The sequence below is a fragment of the Eupeodes corollae genome, chromosome 2, assembly GCF_945859685.1.
Source record: "Eupeodes corollae chromosome 2, idEupCoro1.1, whole genome shotgun sequence".
Taxonomy (NCBI): Eukaryota; Metazoa; Arthropoda; class Insecta; order Diptera; family Syrphidae; genus Eupeodes; species Eupeodes corollae.
The window spans coordinates 103,656,478-103,680,639 of NC_079148.1; the positions used below are offsets into that span (position 1 = coordinate 103,656,478).

Sequence of the window (24,162 nt, forward strand, 5' to 3'; positions counted from 1 at the left end):
ACGTTAACATCAACAAATAAGTATCTACTCGTATATAGTACATAAGTCTTGTTCTAGGGCAAATCTGATTATGCTGATAAGCTTATATACTCTAAAGTGGTAGACATTACGTCTAGACTCTAGACATACTGTGAAGCTTCAAGTTTCTATTCTGTTCACACGGGGTTGTTGTGTTGTATAATGGCTTGCGGATCAAGTTTTATTTTTTAGTCAAGTTAAACAAAAGTTTTGTATATCTGATGATAATATAATAGAGGTGCAACAGTCGATTGACAAGTCGCCAGAGATAGCTTGGAATTAAACTGTATTCTTGATTGTTGTAGTATTAGAGTTTATTTAACAACAGAGATATCTCTGGTGTCTCCAAGTTATAGTTTTTTTGTTTGTCTTTTTGTTGAACATGGAATAGAGCTTCGTGTTTTTAGCTGGGTGGTAACTAAACATTCTTAAGCTTAGTACTGATGTGCCAATATTTGTCTCTTTCTTTTCACAACACAACAACTTCAAGTCAATTTTAAAACTTTTTAACTGAATTCTAACTCTTTGGTTTAAAACCTAATTTTTGTTCTATCTTTTGAAGTTGCTTATGAAATAGCTAGGCTGGGCCATGTCTAAGTTAAAATATATTTTATGATTTATGCTCAAGAAATAAAAAAACTCATACGAAATCCATACATAACGTCGTTTAAGAAGTTCTTTGCCAAATTATGTTGTTATTATAGTTTTCTGAACTTGACCATCGAATTTTCAATAATTCAGTTATATCATTATTTAAATTCAGCTTATTGAGAAAATAAGAAGTTTTTGAGTGTGATTGTTTTGCATCGCAACATTGTTATACGACTGTTTTCAGAAATTTCAGTTTGTTACTTTTTGAATAACTAATTATTGCCAGTTATTTGGAAATAAATGTAAGCATAGAATTAAAGCCTTATGAAAATAGAGAACGCCTTGAATTCGCTAACTGAGCAATGGAAATATAATGTGAAGAGATCCGTAGATCCTTTCTACTGAGGAGGCTCTTCTAGAATTGTGCTGTATTTTACAAGACGGACTTTTCGTAGACATAACTAAATCCTTTGACATGGTGAACCATAACATAATCTTGGATAAACTGCATAAAATTGGTTTTCGTGGAATCATGTGGAAATGCCTGGAGTCTTATCTAAAAATTAGATCACACAATGTAAAAGTTGGGTGCAGCATAACTTCCTTTAAAAATAGTCTTTTGGGAGTCCCACAGGGATCCGTGCTGGGCCCAATTTTATTTTTGGCTTATATTAATTCCCTTTTTCCACTTCCTTTCCGAGGTAAAGTCAGAGCCTTTGCCGATGACCTTGGAATTTTATACTGTAGCAATAGTCATTTGAATTTTCAGATATTAACTATGATGTTCACTTGCTAAGATTTTTTTTTGCGATTGCCTCAATCATAAGTTATGTACTTTATGATGAATTTAAAGGACACCATACTCAATCATACCATCCCAATGTTAAATGATGCAGTGGTAGCTGTTTTGAAATTGAAAAAGTTGAAGACTTTAAATACCTCGGCATCTATATTGATCAAAACCTTAACTGAGACAAACACATTGCTATTTAAAAAAAAACTATCTTCTCTCATCTAATCGTTGTTTCTATCACCTGAAAAAGTATTGCTTTTCAAATTTGTTGAATATGGTTTATTTTGGCGTTTTTCATTCCAAGTTGCAATATGAAATACCCTGTTGGGGTTGTGCATATGTCAACAAACTACAAAAATCTGCTCTTCGTAACGTTATAAAAACCCATCGTTTAACACTATCAATGGTACTTTTAAGGTCAATTCTTCCCGTTAGATATTTATATTTTTTAAAGTTTTGAAAGTGTTTTTTTAAAGAGCTGGATATTTAAAAAGTCCGATTTTTGACATACGAAGTCTTAAAATAGTTCCACCTTTAAAGTAAATATCCCATATTTTCGTACGGCAAGCTACAGAAACTCCTATTCCATTGCTTTCTGCAAACTTTTGAATATGCTTCCCATAGAAGTTCGTAAAAAATCAAATATTGGCGCTTTTTTTAAGAAAGAAATAAAGTAATGGCTTCTTTCCGTAGACTACCAAGAAATAGAAACTTAGCTACGTTACACTGTCTCAAAATTAAACTTATAAAGAATTTTAAATTTCAAATTTCTTTCTGCTAAAACTATTTTCATTTTCCTAATGCATAATTTTCAATGTATAATTTATATTAATTTGATTGTGTTCCATTATATTTTTTGCAACCCCACACAAAATAAAATCGATGTGGCACCACCACTGTTTTTTAAAAATAATTGTTGTCACTAACTATTCTTATTATACAATATTATTGTTAACTGCGTCTATGTATTCGAATTCAATAATTAGAATAAAGAACTTATCTATTCTATCCATCTATCTATCTTAGATTTCGCCAACAAAAAAACAACTTTTTGGAAGAAGCTTTGTCAACACCTATTGAATACATCTGCCACAATTTTTTTTTACACTTCAGAACTTTTAGAAATTAGTTAGCTTATAGCTTTGCGTGATAAGGAAAAAAACATATACAACTTGACATAGCATAGATAAATTATTTAAAACTAATTACCAGTTATTTACGAAAATAAGTGAAAAATAAATCTTTACTACTTTTTTGACTGTGGCCAAATTTTTGAACTTTTAAGTCTTCAATTTATTAAACAATAAAAATAGGAACACATTTTAACTACAAAAGCAAATCTGTCAACTGCAACTCACTTCAAATTATCCACTTGAGAACTTTGTGATCGATAAATATTGTATTCTTAATTTGATATAATAGTCTAGGAGCTAAGAAGGCTATTTTTTGGTATGAATGGCAACCAGTCTTAGTAAAGAGACATTAGAACGATTTAAAAATTACCGAGAATATATTCAAACTATTTGATTTCAAAATCTATTTTTTTACCTAAACAAGATTTTTAGTCGAAAACCAATTTGTACCAATTTTAAGTAATTTTTTTGTAGGTTTTTATTTTTTATAAAAAAACTGTCAATTCGATTTTTCTCAAAATTTTACTAGACGTCAAAAATGATATTTTCAGGTGTACAAAATTGTTTTGGAAATAAAATCATTTTTATTCCTAAATTTTTCGAGGTGACAAATATTGATTTATGAAAAAACTGTTAATTGGATTTTTCCCAAAAATATATTTGGTATTACGTTACAGTATGTAATATAAAATTTAATTAAAGTCTCTAGCGTTATTGGTTTCTTAATTGCTATGATAAAAAGCAACCCACTCAATTTTTTGAGTGTCCCTTTCTGCATCTTTCTGCATTATTATTTGTATAATAACCTTGAAACCTTGGGACCTTGAAACTTCGAGAAATGTCAAAATTATCAATTTGACAAATTGGACCTATTAAATTGACTTCCTATGGGAAATTTAAAATAAGTTTGTAACCAAGTATTTTTTAAGAAAACCTACTTAGGTTATATTAACAGAAAAATAAAAAAATAGCAAAAGAAGTTGTTGTTGTCAGACGTGATTAGTGTTATTGGTGTTTGACAGCGAACAATTGCAATGTACCTCAATCTAAACATTTTGAAACCCAAACGACGAAAATTATACAAAACAAGTTTTGAACCAACATTAATGATAAAAAAAAGTATTGTCGAAGAATTTGCAGATCAATTTGCAAACCAAGTAGTGAACATTATGCATATGTGCAACATTCAAACACAAACGATGAACCATGAAAGCTTGCAAGTACAGCGCAGTATGTATGCAGAGAAGAGATATTTCAAATTCTGAGCAATATAAACACCAAAAAAGGACTTGGGGTAGATAACATAAAACCAATTGATCTCGCCGAAATTTTTGCACCGGTTGTGCAAGCCATAATAAATTGTAGCATAATCCAGGGTTGTGTACCAAAACTTATGGAAACGTCAATTATTCGCCCTTTTTATAAAGGAAGGAAAAAAAGCAAAACCCAAAGCTATAGACCGATCGCTAACATGTCAGCCGTAGAAAAATGCTTGGAGGAAGTTATTGTCAAACGACTCAATTTATTTTCAAACAAACATCAAATCTTGCACTCAAACCAATACGAATTTCAAAAAAGAAAGATTACGAAAAAGCTGTTAGGAGAATTTACAAATACACTTCATGAAGGCCTTAATCGTAATCACCACGTTCTTGTTTTGTTCATATAGACTTCAGCAAAGCCTTTGACACCCAAAGCCCAGAAAAACTTCTTGAAAACTTGAGCAAAATTGGTATGAGGGGATGTTTATCAGACTGGCTCAAAAGCTTTCTTACTGAGAGGTCGATTAAGGTTAAGGTTTGAGTGAAGAAAAAGCTACTGTATATGGCGTTCCACAAGGCTCACAACTGTGAACGATTTTGTTTATACGATTGACTAAAACTAATACAGTATATGCATATGCAGATGAAATAGCAATTATAGTCAAACACAATAGTATGAATTTAGCAGTAGAAATACTTCAGAAACATTTTGATAATACGAGTATATCCAAGTGGTGCTATGACCATGAACTGGTTATTAATGCTACATAAATAAAAGTTATGCACATACGCCACCCATCTTAACGGAAAGAACTTTTCAACATATATCACCGAAACGATCACTGTCCATTGTCAGCCAACAACCAACTAATCGAAATCGTCAACAAGATAAAGTAGCTTGGAGTTATCATAGACGAACATCTTCTTTGGCGTAAACATATTAACACTTTACACCTTCAACTAAAAAGCAGCCTATTTGCCTTGGTATACCTCAGAACATTTTCAAACTTTGAGCATGTTTATTATTCGCTCCTGGAATCTCGAATTCGATATGGAAACCTGGCCTGGGAAAAAGCTTCAAAAACACATCTCGATAAGATACTGAATCTTCAACACCTGATTAACTTGATTAAACCTTCTTATACACACTTCAAAGTTCTAGATGTTAACGCAATATATCGTATGACTACTTTACAATATTATAACGACGACCAAAGATTCGTACAGCAAATAAGACATAATCAAAATACTAGAAGAAGATCACTTCGAATGCTTAATATCCCGTCAACTTTCAACTTATATAGGAACAGAGAGCTCAGATAAATTGTTCCAAAACTAATAAATGAATTGCCACAGAATCCGAAAAATATAAGAAATTTTAAGAAACAAAAGCAAGAAATTAAAAAACTGTTAGAATTGTATTTTGTTTTATAAGTCAAATAAGTCAAATAATTGCTTTTTTGGTAAACTATTATAAATCTTAAATATTTGTGAAAATAAAGAAACCTTTTAATTGAATTGAAAATTGACTTAGCAGCCGCTTGAATCAAACTAAAACACTGAATATCGCAATCAATTTAATTATAAAGCTAATGTCTTGAAAGGGTTGGGGTCAAAATGCTGTAGGGATCATAATATTGTATTTCAAAATACAGTATATCAAAATACTGTATTTCAAAATACTGTAATACAAAGCACTACTGTAAGATCAAAATTCAGTATCTCAAAATGCTGTATTTTAAAATACTGTATGATTAAAATACTTTAACTCAAAATTTTGTTTAAAAAAATATATGCTGTAAGCGGTATGAATAAGAAAAATCGTTTTGATATTGTAAAAAGTTGAGCATATTTTTACATTATCAAAACGATTTTTAATTTTCATAACGCTTACAGTTTCTTGAAATTCAGAATATTAACCATACAGTATTATGAAAACACAGAATCATACAGAATTTTGACTATACAGTGTTTTAAAGTACAGCATTTCGAACCTCTCCTATTCTTGAAATATATTTCAATGTAAATGGTTTGGCTTTTGAAAATTAAATTTCATCAATCAGACATTGAAGTTAAGCTGGGCTAAAAACATTTCAGACAGATTAATTGACCAACAAAACAAGAAGCTTAAGATTAAACCCAGAATCTGATTACATCTTGATCAATTAAAATTATATAATCAATGCAACGACTTACCTTCTTCGAATATTATCCGTTTGATCTTTACTAAGACTAAGATTACTTCCATGATGATCATCGATTTTAAGATCTGCAGCCAGATCCTCCCGGCTTTTGCTCATAGTATCGGACAATGGATGCATGACTGGAAAGTTGGTATATGTGTTTTTTGGCTTTAAATTGTCAGTGCTTCGAATCTTATAGACGATCAGAATTTAACATTTTTGCGTTGATAGAATATTTCTTGTTTGATAAGACTCCATATTGCTGATGGAATAAATTTTGAGATTCCTGTAAAAACATTTTAAAAAAAAAAAACATTTTAAAATTAATTTTGTGAAAACAAAAGATTTGACGAACAAACTTTATCAAGAAAAAAATGTTATTTTTTTCACATTTTAAAAGTGTAATTTATTCTTAAGAGCCACTTATTTAAAAATAAGAACAATAGTCACCTGATTTTACATACATATGTATATTCTGTCAACCTGTCGCAATATTCATTAACAAAAGAAAATAGCTACCTACCCCATATTCAAGGTCTTTCTCATATTTAAGGTAGGTATATACCTTCGACTTCTATATGCCTAGCAACTCATCATCATCACAAAAGGGATGTTTTAACTAAGCTATTCATTGTATTTCAAAAATAAAATTCAAAAAAATATGTTTTTGTTTTGTCCATATAGCCGCAATTGTATTGAAAGGAAATGCTCCCTCGTCTTACTTTCCCCGGTCTTTCCTTTTCTTTTACCTGCACCTAGCTTGTTTATCTTGTTTTTTTTTTTTGCATTCATAATAATTGGTTATAGGTACAAAAATAAAAATAAAAACAGAATGTGTGCAAAATAAATAGAAAAATAAAAGTTATATTCAAAAAAACAACCCCTATTCGCTTAAGTCCACCTGTATATTGAACGGAGATATAATATAGTGTTCTCTCTATCCCACTCTATCTGTCACATTCTTCATGTTTACCTTTGCCCTAAGGGTTCAAGTTGACAGTTCAGTTGATGGATTTTAAAGGGACAACATGCAAAACGACTTAATTACTAAAACGAATCTCCATCAGAAGAAAGATAATAAAAAAATAAAAATAAAGATAATGTCAGGTTTAATGAAATAAAAAGAGAAACTGCAAAGTCGATAGTAATGGCTTCCGACTATGATTTAGGCACAATTTTGAAAATAAATGGACTTGGAGTGTTTTCCAAAATGGTGCGAATTTTACTTTTTATTGTTATTCCCACTTTTTTCTACATTTAAATAAAATTTAGTATTAAGTTGTAAACCAAAAACGAAAACACTGACATCTACAACTTTTGTGTTGAGTGAAAATTTCAAAAGTTTGACAGGTTGTTGCGGCCACAATGTTAAAGAGGGTTTAACTGTCAAAGTCTGTCATTTTAGTTTTGTCTGTCCTGTTGAATAAACATGAAACGTTTTAGAGTTCAACAATGTATGCAATTTATTGAACTAAAGAGTGATTTTTAAGATATTATCTTTTTGCCATCACTGGTTTGAACAGCTGACGCACGTTTCGTGTTTTTTTTTCACTGTCAAACATCATCTATAATTTAACAATGAATCGTCTTACAAACGAACAACGCTTGCAAATTATTGAATTTTATCATCAAAATGCGTGCTCTGTTAAGAGCCCCTGTTTATAGGTCAACAAACATACAATTATATGGACCGCACTATCGATTCCAATAAAGATATCATTCATTTTTCTGAATTGCATGGTTGTTTTAGAACAACTTTCCTATAGCTTTTAAAAAGTCACCCTTTATACTATGTGGGGTTAATCATTTCTCTCCATAAGGAACTATTATGTAAACAAATTTGCCTTCTGTTATACATTTTTTGCCTTTTAAGGCTCGTTTTTTCGAAACGACAATTTGCAACGTACTGGATAAAAATGATTAGACACATTTAAATTATAAGAAACCAATTGACAATTATGTTAGGATGAAAAAATTTGCATTTTGTTCTTTAAAACAAGACAATTTTGTAAAAACAATTTGCTAGTAACGAAATGTCGTGTGGTTGTTACGAACTCTCAAACTGTATTCGCGTTCCACATACCAACCACACTGCAACGAATAAATTGTTCGCGCTCAACTTAACCTCAAATTTACAACACTCTTGTTTTGTTTGTTGAAAAGGGTAACTATAAATTGACAATTCGTCGCTGTCTGCGAATAGAAATAAAGCTTATGTGAAAGAAAAGTCAAAATATGCGAACATCCACAGTTACCAGTTCGCAGTTCGTAGCTAACTTTTACAAAGTTAAACCACCGAAGAAGGAATAAAATCGATATGTGTCAAATGTTTTCTGAAATAAGAAAAAATAAGTGAATATTGCTTCTTTAGTTTTGTTTTAAAAATCTGTGCTAAATTTGTCGAGCCTTAAAACCAATTCCGAGTTTTGGACAATCAGTCATCAACCAACAGAAAAGGAAACATACTAAAACAGGTATAATCCAGCGCAAGTACTAAGTTAGGAGGATTTTAGGAAGAAATATAGGTTTTCCAAGGAAAATACGAGGAAACTTATTGAGGTTGTTTAGGATGACCTAAATGGGAACAAAAGAAATAGACATAATTCTGTCGGTTTGCAAGTTATGGCTTCCATCGGATACTGGGGTTGTTATGGGTTATGATTGATGACTTTGTGCAATCATAATCTGAAATTACTAAAATAATGTTGATATGCACGGCCGTAGTGTCAGCCAAGCATTTGCTTCTAAAGCAACGCAGTTTATAAAAATGCCCCAATCAATTCTGGTAGCTAGTACGCAGTTCACACATCTCAATATCCACAAAGGGACATGGAAATCTCCTGATCAATAAACCGTCAACCAGATTGACCACATTACGATAGACGCACGACACTTCTCCAGTATACAGGATATCCGAACATTCAGCCAAGGAACGGCTACGGATATCCCGATCCAAGCCAAAGCAAGGAAGTACTGTGAGAAGATTCGACGTTAGACGGCTACAATCGCAAGAGACTGCCAAGTCCTTTTCCGATCGAGTCTCCAATAACCTCTTAGGGAGTCCTATGCTGCCTGCATTAAGCCTGTAAAGACTATCAGGGGAACATCGTAGTAGAACAGCAGTCGATGCTGAGAATATGGAAAGATCACTTCTCCAATTATATAACGGCGATGATGAACCGAATTTCGCTGTAAGTGAGATAGAACCACTCAACCTCGGCAACGCAGATCAACAATTCTGCCTACCCGATCTAGACGAAGTAAAGATAGCTATATATAAACTGAAGTCAAACAAAGCTGCTTGAGCTGACGCATCGCTGCCGAATTATTTAAAGCAGAAGGCGATGACTTGGTAGGGAGCATGCACCAACTCATCTGCAAAATATGGTTGGAAGAAAGTATTTCCGATGAGTGGAATCTCAGCATAGTATGCCCGATACCTAAGAAAGGAGATCCTCTAAATTGTGCCAACTGCACTGTATTATGTGAACGTCTGAAGCCATTCGTCAACAACCTAATTGGTCCTTATCAGTGTGGCTTCAAACCAGGAAAGTCCACTATCGACCAAATATTCACACTACGGCAGATCTTGGAAAAAACCCAGGAGCTTCAAATCGATACCCACCATAGCTCTACCGATCAATGTCTAGTTTTGGCATCCCTGTCAAACTTATCCGTTTGTGCAGAATGACGATGGAGAATGCACGCTGCTCTATCAAGATCGGAAAAGATCTTACCGATGCATTTGATGTCAAAAAAGGTTTTAGACAATGCGATGAAAGAATTGTGCAAAACTTAACCGTCATCACTAGAGGCACAATCTTCCCAAGGTCCATCCAAATACTCGGACACGCAGATGATATTGATATAATTGGAAGATCAAAGCGTGATGTCAGTGGAGCGTTTTTGAGCATTGCGATGGAAGCGAAGAAGATGGGTTTAGTGGTCAATGAGGGCAAGACCAAGTATATGATATCATCAAAAAAGGACATTGAACAGCGACGTCTTGGACAAAACGTCACAATGGACAGCTATAACTTCGAGGTAGTTAAGGACTTTGTCTACCTAAGCACCGCTATAAACACAGACAACGACACCAGCGCTGAAATCAAACGAAGAATAACTCTTGCGAATCGCTGCTTCTTTGGACTTAGAAGGCAATTGCGAAGTAAAGTCCTCTCTCGAGCATCTTAAATCACCATCTATAAGACACTCATGATTCCGGTTCTCCTTTATGTTGCTGTGGCCTGGACCCTGTCAAAGAAAGATGAGATCGTCTTAGGATACTTCGAGAGAAATATTTTTCGGGTGATTTTTGGTCCCATACGCATAGATGGAGAATGGAGGAGACGAACTGTACGGACTGTACAGCGATACTGACCTTTTTAGCAGAATTAAAGTCCACCGGCTTAGATGGCTTAGGGCGGATGGACATCAACGCTTCAGCCCGGATGGTCTTCGAATCCAATCCCGAGGGACGCCGAAGTAGAGGAAGACCGCGACTCAGGTGACGCACTCAGGTGGGTAAGACCTCAACCAACTTGGCGTGCTAAACTGGAGACAGCTAGCTAGGGACCGAGCTGGCTGGAGACGCATGTTGGTTGGGATCCAGATCCACCTCGGACTGCAGCGCGCCACCTTAAGTAAGTAAGTAAGACATTTTATAGAACTTTCAACTTTTAAAAACATTAAGAATTCAAATTGAATTAAGTGTATTCAAAAAAACGAAAAATATGACATATTTTCTAAACCCATTCAGAATATTTCACGCTATAGAAATTCTCCATCTAAAAAAATTGTATCGATTTTATAACTAAGGCACTTAAATTAAGAACTTTTCTACAAGCTTTTTAACATTTCTAAAATTTGCATTGAACTATTGTCAATTGGTTGCCGTGAAATTAGTCCAACTTTTAAAAATTAACCTTATCGTACTTTACAAAATTGAAATAAGACAAATTTTCAGTAGTTGGTTATATTGCACTTTGACAATGTGAAATAAGACCAAATTACTTTGAAAAATAAAACGAAATTATTTTTACGGCGAGTACAAAACTCTTATTCCACATGGATTTATTTCATGGAAACTCTCAACCGCTTTGTATTGCGGGCCAATTCCTCGCAAGAGGCAGTACTCATGAAAAAAAAACTTTAAAAGGCTCAGACAGGGTTTGAACCCAAGAACATCATGACTGTCATCATTGGCATGACAGTCCAACGCACTTATTTTCTCGACATGGGTTCTACTTCAATACCATTTATCAATTTTTAATTAAAAGTTTTGCTGAAATTTCGTCAAGTTTTCAAGTTTTAAAACAAATTTTTAAGTCTGAAAAAAATTCTTCTTAATCAATTTGCAATACCTTCTCTATCAAGCAAGTTCTATATGCATACAAATTCTTTGATGATTCTAGAGTTCACCCTTTTGAATTACTTCAAGTCCAAAGAATAAAATCTGCATTGAGGAAACAAAGAAAAATGAACTAAGATTTGGTCTTTCAAGTGCTTATGCAGGTGTGGCGCATTTGTAAAAATAACACAATTCTAAAACCCTACCACGTAGATATAATAAGATAGATTGGTATATACCTGCTAGAATTTATTATAAGGTTTAGGTGTATTCTTTATTATGGTCTTTTTCGTCAGACAAATCGATTCGAGAAACCTTCATTCACTCGCACTCACGACGACGCACGACGACGTGCAGAACTGACGCGCTATAAATATCCATTTATAGATTTTGTGTGGGTGACCCATCTATAAAGGTACAGGCAAAGGGCCTTAAATCCTATGTACGCAAGTAGAACAAATCTATATTTCCACAAAAAGAAGCCATATTATTATAACAACAGAGGCACCGGACAAGCCGGTGTATTGCGAACTCACAATGCCTATATTAACCACTTCTGACTGAATGCATTCGATTTTTATGTCACTACGGCACTTTAAAGATTTATGTTTTCTTTGTTTTGTTTTTGTTTTTCTTTTAATTTTTGTTTTGTTAAAAATAAATAAAAAAATATTATTTTGCTTTTTTTTTTACTTTGCTGACCCTTTTTGTATTTTTCTTGCGTACAAAAACAAGTTTTTTAAAGATTGAAGTCTTTACGTAGTTTGACGCAGGTAGGATTGAAATAGTCACGGAGGTTATGTTGTACTTTGAATTGACTTTTTATCGGCGTTTTTAATAAATTAAAAACATATGTATTCCAATTCAAAAACATCGAAAGCAATAGTTACGAAAATTTACTTTACATATATTGACAGCTCTAGCTTCAATTGACAGATTGTAATGACACTTTATATTGTCAGAAGCTCTCTGACAGTTCTTCTTCTAGATAAAAGAATAATGCCTCTCGGTTATAGATTCCCGCAAATGAGTTGACATTTGGATTTACAGCAATTTTATTCAGCAATATACACGTCAGATTCTAAATTAGGTATGATTGAAATCTGACATTTCACTGTCTTACTTTTGGTTGACAGATAGTTGGCTTTTGACAGGCAAACATAGGTATAACTTCATATCTTATACAATAAGTAAAATCAGCTTGAATTACAATATTGTTCTCAGACTATAAAGGATGAAAACCAAAATATTAAACCTGTTTGAGGCGATCTTTCTTATGTACCTACGGTACACAAATTTGTAGATTTGTATTCAACGATAAGAAGAACCCAAATCGCCCTACCTGTGCCAACCTTTGAATCTATAAAGCTGTAGGTAGTTTCTATAGTTCAAACCTTTATTTTGTTTACCTATGTTAAAAATTGAAGTCTGGAGTGTGGGCTTAAATGGTTTCATATAGGAGCGACACGTTAATGCGTTCATAATTATTGTGAAAAGCAAATCATCACGTTAGACATGTTTTTGTGATGATGAAGAAAAAAATTTGATTTTTCGACCAAACAAAAAAAAAACAAAAAAATCTAATAATTTAATCAGTTGCATGTAACGTCATAACTTTCGGTCTTAGTCTGGCGATACAGATTAAATAATTGACTGTCAATTTGACAGATATAACTTTAAAAATATGACATCTGCCAAACTTATAATTTCCTTTAAAAAATTTTTTACACTTTTTGGTATATTTTTATTCAAAAGCAATTCCTATTGCTCTCAAAATTTTTAACGATTGAGTAAAGTCTTAAAGATATTTAATTTTCTTTTCAAATTAAAAAGATTACTTTTCAAATTATTACTGAAGTTAAACTCAGAAAATGGCTACTCGTAAATGTAGTAACTTGCAAAATCCAAATGACTTTTGAGTTTGTGACATTTCAAAGGTTTGTTTGTTTTGTTTTCTTTCACTAACTGTCACTGTTTTGACGTATTCCGTTTTAATCAAATTGAGATCAGTATTTTACTTGTTAACAAGTTCTTATATTTGTTAAATCTAATAAAATGCTAAAAAATTGTAGAAAACGCTAAGAACCTAGCAATATGTTGCTAAAAATTTTGCGCCATTGAATAGAAGTCAGGTAACACAAATTAAACACGCAAAATTAAAAGCAAAACTCTGGTGATACAGATTAAATATTTAAATGTCAATTTGACAGATATTACTTTAAAAATATAACATCTGTCAAAACTTGTTAACTCGTTTGCAAAATCTTTTTCATTTTTTGTACATTTTTGTAGCAATTCCTATTACTCTCCATATTTTAAACGATTGAGTAAAGTCTTAAAAACATTTAATTTACTTTCTAAGTTAAAAAGATTGATTAAGTAACTTTCGAAATCCCAATGACTATTGAGTTTGTGACATTTCAAAGGTTTGTTTGCTTTGATCTTTTTCACGAACTGTCACTGTGACCTGTTCCGTTTTAATCAAATTGAGATCTGTATTATACTTATTAACAAGTTTGTATATTTATTAAAGCTAGTAAAATGCTAAGAACTTAACAATATGTTGTTTAAACTTTTGCGCCATTGACTTTAAATCAGGTAACACAAATTAAACAAGCAAAAAACAAAAACAAAACGAACTTTGTTAAAGTAATTTGACCTGTCTACTCTATAAGGGGCAAGAAGACGAATCATTAGTGTTTTTTTGTTTGCTTTAAGATGTTTCGACGACCGACGGACCGACCGACCGACGACACGATAAGAATCATGTTAATCGTGTATTTTTATTTTTTGCTATCGAGGCAAAACAAAATATAATAACAATAAATTTCCCCACATGGATACAACAGCAAAGTAACAATACAAATATTTATAAGCATGACAGCAGCAACGTCAACGAACGAACATAGAGAGCTAGAGCGGTGTGGCGCTGCTGTCGGCACAGAATTTGACATCAGCAAGAGAAGCCCCCGCGTATTGCGGTATCTATTGTGGGGTCAGCTGTATAGTAGACGGACTTTAATAATTTACCTCTATACCAACTCAGCCATATTTGGGGAACAGAGATTTGTCAGTGTGAATTTGAGTTTAAATTAAAGTTAGAGCTTTTTTTAACTTGGCTTATATCTTAATTCACATAAGATATATTATGGAGGTAACAAGTGCAACCAACCAGGAAATAAATCAAAAACAATACACGTAAGAAAAGTAATACAAACAAAATTGTTACTTAGTAAAAATTATCCACATCGATATATGTACATATAGTAATTATAAATAAAGTATACAATGTAGATATAATTGAACCTGCCTGCCTACATACAATGGACGATAAATTCTTTGCTCAACATTGAACAATTAACAAAGAATTATTATTAATATAACAGGTATTCATTTACCGACAAACAGGGCTGCCATCTGTTTCTTTGTTTGAAATCAAACGAAAAGAGTTTATTGATTGATAAAAAGAACTCAAACAATAAAACATATTCAAAAGAATGGAAACTGAATTAAAATTAAAAATATGTTTTTATTTTTGAAAAAGGAAACACAGGAAAATATAAAGGGTCCAAATCACGAGTAATTTTGACCCAGGCAGTGCTTAAATTTTTGACAGAATGTCAGTGTCATGCGTTAACGAACGAAATGATTATTTTTAAAACTTATTTTTAAAGCGAGTGCTTTGTTTACCTTAGGAAGCACCTATCCTGATGGGAATTCTGCATAAGGACATTCGATTATTCCCAAGGTCCAAATTACTCAAGAATTGAAGGCGCACGAACATCAGCTTTATTATCACTTCGCAGTTTATGTATCGAAAAATAATCTTTTCGGAGGAGCTCGGACAATCCGCAAACTATTTTCGAAAAGCCAGGGAAGTGTATAACCCTGTTATGCCAGAAATATTTTGTGAGCCTTAAAAGAAACGGAGGTGCTTAGAAAGAAGGTTTCGATTCATATTGGTTTTGATATTTTGAACATTGAATCCATTGATATACTGATTTTTGTTGCGGTATCGTATTCCGTATAAATCAATTTGATCTTGATTTATGTAAAATTTTGAAAGGTCAAAATCTTTTTTTCATATCAAACATGCCTTTGTAAAAGTTGATTTTATAATAGCTGTAAAGATCAGAGAAATAACTATTGAATTCTTATGCTACCATATGTCTCTAATCTGTCAGCATCAGTTAATTGCCAAAAAGGTCTGGTCTGGTGGATTTCCATGCCAAAAAGTAAAGTTTCAAATTTTAAAGCTAATGACATTTAAGAAAGTAGATAGCTGCATTGGTTTTAATTTGCAGTTGCTTTCGTATTAAGCATTTAATGTCTTCTGAACCTGTCAAATTTTGATTTCATCATCTGTCAGAAGCCGGTGTACCACAAGGAAGTGTCCTAGGTCCTACCCTGTATTTACTATACACAAGGGATATTCCAGTTGGTAATCACACCATAATGGCTACTTTTACAAATAATATCGCAATTTTGGTACCCGACAAATGTGTCTCTAAGGCAGCAGTAAAAATACAAAATGTCGTCGACACAGTGAGAGCTTGGACCGAAATGAAAAAAACTAAATGAAACAAAATCTTCACATATAAACTTTACAAATAAAAAGATAAACAATATTCCAATATTCATTAATAATCAAGCTGTACCTTACGCCAATACTCCAAATACTTTAGATTTAAAAAGAGCACATCAAAAAGAAAAGAGAAGAACTGAACTTGAAATATAGAAAAATTTACTGGTTGCTTGGTAACAACTCTGATTTATCAATCAATCAAACAAAATAATGCTGTATAATCAAGTGCTAAAGCCTGTTTGGACCTATGGAATCTTATTATGGGGCTGCACAAAGAAAACAAATACCGAAATCATCCAAGAACTCCAAAAAACAGTCCTTCGTGGAATAGTTAATGCACCTTGGTACATAGGAAATGCCGATCTACATCGTGACATACAAATAGAAATGGTTACAGAAGTTGTTAGAAAATACGCTGTATCGCGCAAACAGAGACTGCAAAGTCATACTAAATCTGAAATGGAGTCCGTCTTGAATATAAGAAACCATGATTGGAGATTATGAAGAACCAAGCCTCATGAGCTTATGGTCTAAAAAAACATGGGTAACTATTGAGAGTTTAAACTTCCCCCAAAGTGATTGTACAAAGTTATGAGAGAAAAATCTGAAGTCGATCCTCCAAGATTGGTCCTGATAAAGAGGTGGTTTAGTGTTTAAAGTCCCACACTACTTGGTGTCGAATACTGCCAAGTGCCTTTTGAAGATTTCCTCCTGTCAAAAAAAAATCATCTGTCAGTTTTTTAAAGTGATATTTCCAAATGACAGATTCGTTGAATTTGACAGTAAATTTCGAGATCCAAACGTCTTTGCATTTTCAAGGAGATTAAATTGCTTTAAAGTGCCCTTCAAGAACGACTTGTTTTTTTTCTAAGATTTTTCACTCAAGGATATGTTTTTTGAATATAGTTAGAAATCTGCCAAAAAATAGTTGTTTCTTAAAGTTTTGTATATATCAAGCCTTATTAACTTTCCATAGGCAGTTGCTGTAATCGATCCGAATAGTAGAATTAAAAATGTTGATATTTCTCGACGTTTCAAGGTCCTTATAATCTAAATAAAAGATTTTTCTTAGACTTTTCGTCGTCCATATCTCAAGAACCAGTGAAAATTTCGACTTACAGATTTCGCTTTACAGATAATAACTTCAAAAAATCCAAAAAGAACTTTCAAAAAATTTGAGTGTGTGGTTTTTTTATTAAAATTATTTAAAAAAAAATTCGTAGAATTCGTAGCATCTGCAATGTCCTGCAAAACCATTTGTCAATCGTTTCAATTGACTTTGAACGCACTGGAGTCCATGTCATTTATAATTTTAATTCATTGATAAAAATTAGGAAAAGAAGTGGCCTATCTTGGGGAACACCTGAAGTTACCAAAACTGGACTTGAAACCATATTTTAAATTCGAACAAATTGAATACGATTCTTAAGGTAAAAGTCCAAACATTTCAAACGATTTGAATGAAAACCAAAAGAAATAAAATTTCTCAACAAAATTGAGAGATTTACTCTATCAAAAGTTTTCGTAAAATCTGTCTAAATTACATCAATTTGGAGACCTTTTCGAAGTTTATTAAAAATAAAATTGGAGAAAAGAGACAGATTGGTGGTTGTTGATCTATCCGATACGAAACCGTGTTGAGATGGGGAAATCTGTTCTTTCACGGGGAAAGCTAACTTATTGTATATCAGTATTTTCGAACAGCTTTGGGATACGTGATAATTTACAAATTGGACGATAATTGTTTATTTGATGCTTTGATCCAGATTTATGAATTGGAGTTATAAATGATTTTTTTCCACACTGATAGGAACTCACCATTAGATGGAGAGCTTTTGAAAATAAGAAAAAGAGGTTCTATAAGGATAATCGGTGGTATTTCAACCGGACCTGGATTCAAACACAAAAGGCCACTTTCTAATTCAGACATATTTACTCTATTTGGCCAATATTCACCTTTCGATCTTGAAATAAAGATTCCCTATTACTTGAACTAGCTTCGTCAGATCTGGTGTAATTTGATTGGAGATAATGAACAAATGAATTACAAATAGATAAAAGATCTGAATGTGTTGAAACAAGGTAATGCATAACTACTTATCTTTAAAGATGAATAACCTAATTTTAAAGGATTTAAGCAGCCTACTATCTTTTAACAATATGCTGAAGTAAGAATCACGGTATGGCTACTTTAACTTTTAGCAAAGTCCGTTGGGCTGTCATGCCAGAGGTCTTGGGTTCGATATCCGCCTGTTCCATCTAATGTTTTTTTCACGGGTACTGCCTCTTGCGAGGAATTGACATATCCTCCAAGAGTAATTCTTGTCATAAAAAGTGCTTTCTCAAATAAGCCGTTCGGTTCGACAACAGTAATCGCACACAGGAAAGGTTGAAAGTTGTAAGTCACTATAGGCCCTAGTTCTCAACGGACTGTTGCGCCACCCAATTTCATTTAATTTCCTAAATCCATATGACATCTAGTCCAGTTGACAGTTAGGAACTCCAATTAATAGGTCCGTTTTAAAATTTTTTTTTGTTTATTTTCACCAAAAATCACTTTTTAAACATTTATGGATACTCGCTCTTTTTAATAAAATGCAATTAACAATTAACTCGTTATCAAAACGTAACGAAAGATTTAAAACTTCGGAGTCCCTTAGTAAATTCCTGTGGTATTTGTAGGTGGCAACAAAACATATTGATTATCAAGAGATCCTACTCGAGAAAGTGCCACCTAGAATTGCCCATGGGAAAAACACTTTTTTCTTAAGTCGATACCAACTATGGAAAAAGTTTGTCCCTGGGATTTATTTATTGTAGGGCAAAGGATATTTTTAAAGGGAACAGTAACCTTTAAAAAGATATGGGCAAATCAGTTGGTATTATCATAGTTTCCTGCAGCGCTATAAGGCTGAAGGAATCAAACAGCTGGTTGTCAAAACCTTATGGTCACAGCAACACAACGAAATTGATTCCCTCAGATATTATCTCGGTAGACACTGACTACTGCACTCCTACTTTGAGCCTTAGTAAGGGTTTTAAGGTTATTTTCCCATCCAGAGATGATTGGAAGGATGACATCGCGTCGATAGGTTTCGACACAACCATCTTTACTGACGGCTCAAAAACGGAGTGCAGAGTTGGTTCTGGGATCTTTTCTGAGTCCCTAAATGTAGCTAAATCCTTTAGGCTTCCTGACTTTGCTAGCGTTTTTCAATTGAACTGCTGGCAATGAGGGAGGCATGTAAGATACTTAAACAAAGCTCACCCTGATCTGGGTTCCGGGCCATAGTGGTATCGTGGGAAATGAACGGGCTGACGTGCTAGCCAAGCAAGGATTGGCCCTTCATAGCTCAATTGCGGAAATGGTTAACATTCCTCTTGGTGCTATGAAGGGTAAAATCTTTTCTATCTACCAAACTGAATCAAACCGAAGGTGGAGCAATTTACCCATCTGCATTATATCTGGGAAGATATAGCCCACTTATAATAAAACCCGTACAAACAATCTTCTATGCAGGCCAAGGCAAGACATAGCCAGGATTGTTGCGGTTTGTACCGGACATTGGCCTATAGGAGTTCATGCAGAGAAGTTGGGTATCTCTTAAAACTCCTTTTGCATTATTTGTAGTGACCAAAGAGAAAGTGAAACGATAATCCATTTCCTCTGCAAATGTCCTGCTTTGGCAAACACTAGGATAAGATACTTTGGAAAACCATTCTTTCACGAACTTTATGAGCTATCTGAGACAAAGATTAGAGACCTAATCTTTTTTCTCAATGCGATAAAATGGCTCTAACATAATCGCTATGAAGCTTCTCTATAAATCTTTCCCTTTCTATCACAGGTCAAAGGAGTTTTTGGTATCAAAACAGCGCTAATTGGATCTCAGGCTAGGTTGCCTTGAGATCGCCATTTCTACCTTCCTACCTTCAAACACGCTTCAGGTTCGGCTTCGTCTGCGTTACGGTGGCGTTGCTTAGAGGTTGCTTTGAATGATATTTCTATTATTTCATCCCTCCAAAGAGCAAATATTTTGTTTGTTGACATTTTTCTACAGCTGTTGAGCTGTCAGACAAAGCAAATATTCAGATAATTGAACTAGAGCTTCCGTTTGAAGTCAAATTACGATCTTTTCCTTAGGATTGTCAAACGGAACGTGAGTGAAAAGTTTGAGCCAATTCAATATCCAACACTATTTGGGACCTGTTTGCAATTGGAGTAGTACGTTTTCCGTCTCCTTATCTACAATATTGTCGAACATTTTTTTGTCCTAAAGGTGTAATTTTTTACACCTTCGGTTGGTTTTAATAGGAATTTCTAAAGATTTCTATAGTAATCTAGTACTAAATATAGCCCACATTACTCAGTAATAATGTAGCTTTCTAACCAAAAAAAAAATGTATTAAAATCAGTCCAGTAATTTTCGAGTTTATTCGTTACATAAAGAAATACAAATCTTTCCTCTTTATAACATTAGTGCAGAAGTGTAGATTGACAGTTAATTACATGTCAAAAATATGTAAATAAAATAAAAATATTTCAGGAGCAAGAGAATGCTAAATCGTTTTGTCTGAATAAAAACTACTTCCATGATTTGTATATACTTCAAAAAGTTCCATTTTATATATGTATGTATGTCCTTTTTTCAATATTAAACCAAATTTCAAAAGCTTTGGCACTCATTCAAAACGCTGAGCTTCAATTGAATTAAAGAACTTAAAAACAAAATATAAAAAAATAACCCTTGAATGAAAAGAATAAGCGAAATAAGCTTTGAAGCCACAACTTTAACGGTTTTATGCATATTTTTCATTTTTACCACCTAAGGACCTTGAAGTAAAATTTCTTTTATCTATTTTCACACACATTTTATTTTTATAACTGAACGAATAAATGAAAGTGTACCCTTAAAAGCTGATTGTCTCCTTTAAAAGGTGGGTAGGTACATATGAAGTTATACCTATACCAAAATAAAAAGCCGGCCTTAACCTTGGATACGAAAACGAACTATCTACCTTCCTAGATAGGTGCTTACCGATATTAAAATCTGCTATAATAATATCTCTCTTTTTTTAATCCACCATGCTTCAACTTATCCATAGATCCATAGATGGAAATGGAAAACCACACTACACAACAAAATACAAGCCGCTCTGCTGTAAGCTGTGTCGTCATACTTTGAGTAGAATCTTAGGTAATTTTTTTTTTCAATAAGTCATAAGTAGGTATCTGCGAAGTTAAACCTCCATAAGAGTTAAAGTCAACCAACCAAAGTGTATCTCTTGCTTATACCTAACTTACCTACGTTTCCTGAATATTTATTTAAAAAAAAAAGTATACAACTTCAATGTTCTTGGTCTTAAAACGAGTGTTGGCAGTTGGTAGGTGGTAATATGGTGTGGTGGGGTACTTTAAGCCCCCCCTCAGTGCTCAACTCTTACCCGGTTTTTGTAGCGCAGACTGGTTTTTGGTGTAAATTTTGCACATGTTAATGTAGGTAGATACATACAGACTCGTATAGTATGAACAAACAAAAATAAAGCATCTATACCACATAAGATAGGTACAGACGGTGCACGGTGCATGGTGAACGGTGCAATCTTTTACCCTGCTGATTGTTTATAGAGGTAGGAAGGTAAGGTAGGTAGGTAGGTAAGAAAAAAATATGAATACTGGCGCAGCGCAGTATTCCAATGTTGCAACTTCAAACTCAACTCTCTGCGTCTTCATGTCATGCACGCAATTTTCGTCTTTTTAATTTTATTTTTGTCCATTGAGAATACTCGTAAAATAAATTATTATAGGAAGGTATGTAGATATATTTGTTTTCTCATCTTATTACCTCAAACAAAAAGTATCTATGATGATGTTCCGATGGTGGTTCTGGTTGTCTATATTATGTAGGTGGATATCCTTGGAACGTACAAAAATATATATTTTAAGCCAAGTTATAATCCATGGGTGCTTAAAATAGACAGAGATAGAATGTAGCGAGAGCAGAGTAACAGCTTATCGATTTTTCCTTTTGTTTCCTTGGAAGGAATTAAAGAGAACGAAAATACAAAAAAAAAAAAACACATAAAACGCCTGAAATTTCTCGATTCCAAAACTTAAGCTTAATTCTCAAATCCACCATAGGTTTATCGTTGTAGATATATACAATAATACTGCTCTCTCGTTTTTATTAATTTATTTTGTTGGTCTTAAAATCCTTGTGAGTATTTTATTATATTTATTTATTTTTTCTTAAAGGGGGAGTTATAATTTTGTTGGGGTTGTCGTGTGTGGGGAGGGTATTATGAAACACTGCCACTGAACTTTTTTCTATCCTTCACATAACACATAACTACATCAGGACAATAAAGCATTATACATAGGCATAGATAGATAGATATATAACACACATTGTAGGATACAAAGATATAGATATTTATTTTATTGATTTCCACACATTTTCACTTCTAATTTATTAAAATTTAAAAAAATGAATCCTTGTTTTTCTTTCTGCAAGGATATTTATTCACTTAAATTTATAGAGGTGCAGGGGTGGGGGTGAGTGAGGAGAAGTAACTTTTTTCCAGAAGGGTTTTCACCCATAACTTTGTATGCACTTTTTTCTTTCTTAAAGATGTAAGAACACCCTTAACTCAACACACTTGCTTAGGTAACAACAAAGACCAATAATTTTGTAGATTTATTCTTTTTTTCTTCAACCGTTAACGACCGTGCCGTGAAATATACTTATTTTTGGTCAAAACGTCCAACGTTAAGCAGCGAAAGTTGTAAGTATTTATAAGTTATCTATGACGAGATTAAGGACATTTCGATTTATGTTATTCTTTCGAAAAAAAAGAACAAACACTTAAGATTCCATAAAACTTTGTGGGAACAATTAAACAAATTTTAATTATATATCTTAACCGAAGAGATAGACCAAGACTTGAAAAAAAAGACCAAAGACCGTTGTCGTCACAGTTCACAGTGTGGTGTGATGGTGTTTTAAGATACCGCAACCAAGACCATCAGCTATGATGTTCGAGAGTAAATAACACAAGATGGCGCACGAGCACGACTGAGACTGAGAGACCGAACGGCGGATACCCGGAGTCGGAGAAGAAGTTCGGATTTCGGAATTGGTGGTTGATGAGTGATGGTGGTTTCGGTGTGGTGAGTATCTTTTTCTTATGTTTTCTCCAAGTGCAGTGCGATGAGCACCCAAAAGATACGGATACTTTTTACGAATGACATTAACATCATTAACTGTCGAGACCGAGAGGCAGTTTTGATTGTGCAAAAGGAACAACACTTACAACTTATTCACCACACAGAATTAAAAGTTGTTGTTTTTGTATTTTATGTTCTCCTCACGGTTTTGGTTGTAATCGGAATCAAACCAAACCAAACGAACATACCTGCCTTGCTTGCTACACACTTAAAGGTTTGTTCATATAATGGAGCTTGAGTGAGCTCTGCCTCTGCGCTTAGCTCAACCTTAGCTCAGAGCTCGACTTGAATTGTATTTTCTTTCTTTTTTTTGTTTACATGAGAAAGCGAGATGGTTCTATATGCTTACATCATGTAGCGTTAAGTTAGAGCAAGGTAGTCCGATTGAAAGAGGGTGCTGTAGAAGGGAGAGGGGAAGAAAACAAGTTCATAAAATCCATAAGTAAGGTATCGAAAAGGTGTATTGTGTATTGTGAGCGCAATGCCTTTTGTTGTTTTGGTTTTTGGTTCAGAAAACAACAATACAAAAAAAATACCTTTATGTTGCTGGTGCTTGCACGAAGGGGAAATTTATTGCAAACAGGTAAGCACGCAGTAAGTAAGTAAGGTAAGCACGCAAGGCAATGATGATGGCAGGTAAGGTAGAGGTACACAAGACATGGTGAATTCATGATTGGGGTATATTACACGCAGTGAGTAAACACTACGGTGTAGGTGAATGGATTTCAGTGAAGGTGTATGCTTCTCTGTGTGGTGTTAATTTGTTTTCAGCAATGTAGTGTTGCCAATACAAACATTTTTTTTCGTATCATACTTAGCACAGGGTGCTACGAGTTTAAATGCTTAGGTTATAGGGTAATTCATTTTTTGATTTCATAAGTAAAGCTAAATAGAAATTTCACACAGCCGGACATTTTTAGTGTAATTTAATTTCATTATAAGGTTTGAATTCCGCCATTAAGTTTGAAAAACAATACTGAAGTGGTAGTTTTGGTTAGATTCCAGGTAATTTTGTACTT

The 24,162-nt window shown here is 33.5% G+C and overlaps 1 protein-coding gene across 1 annotated transcript in view; it reads right to left on the reverse strand.

The window, feature by feature from the left end:
- LOC129944722 (uncharacterized) overlaps positions 1-23,069 on the reverse strand; it is an 83,516-nt gene extending 60,447 nt beyond the window's left edge. The window contains exons 1-2 of the mRNA XM_056054359.1: positions 21,762-23,069; positions 5,994-6,266 (exon numbers count right to left, since the gene is read on the reverse strand). Coding sequence (XP_055910334.1) covers positions 5,994-6,118 — 125 coding nt within the window. The 5' untranslated portion in view covers positions 6,119-6,266; positions 21,762-23,069. The remainder of the gene's footprint in view (positions 1-5,993; positions 6,267-21,761) is intronic.
- Between the last annotated feature and the right edge of the window lie 1,093 nt (positions 23,070-24,162).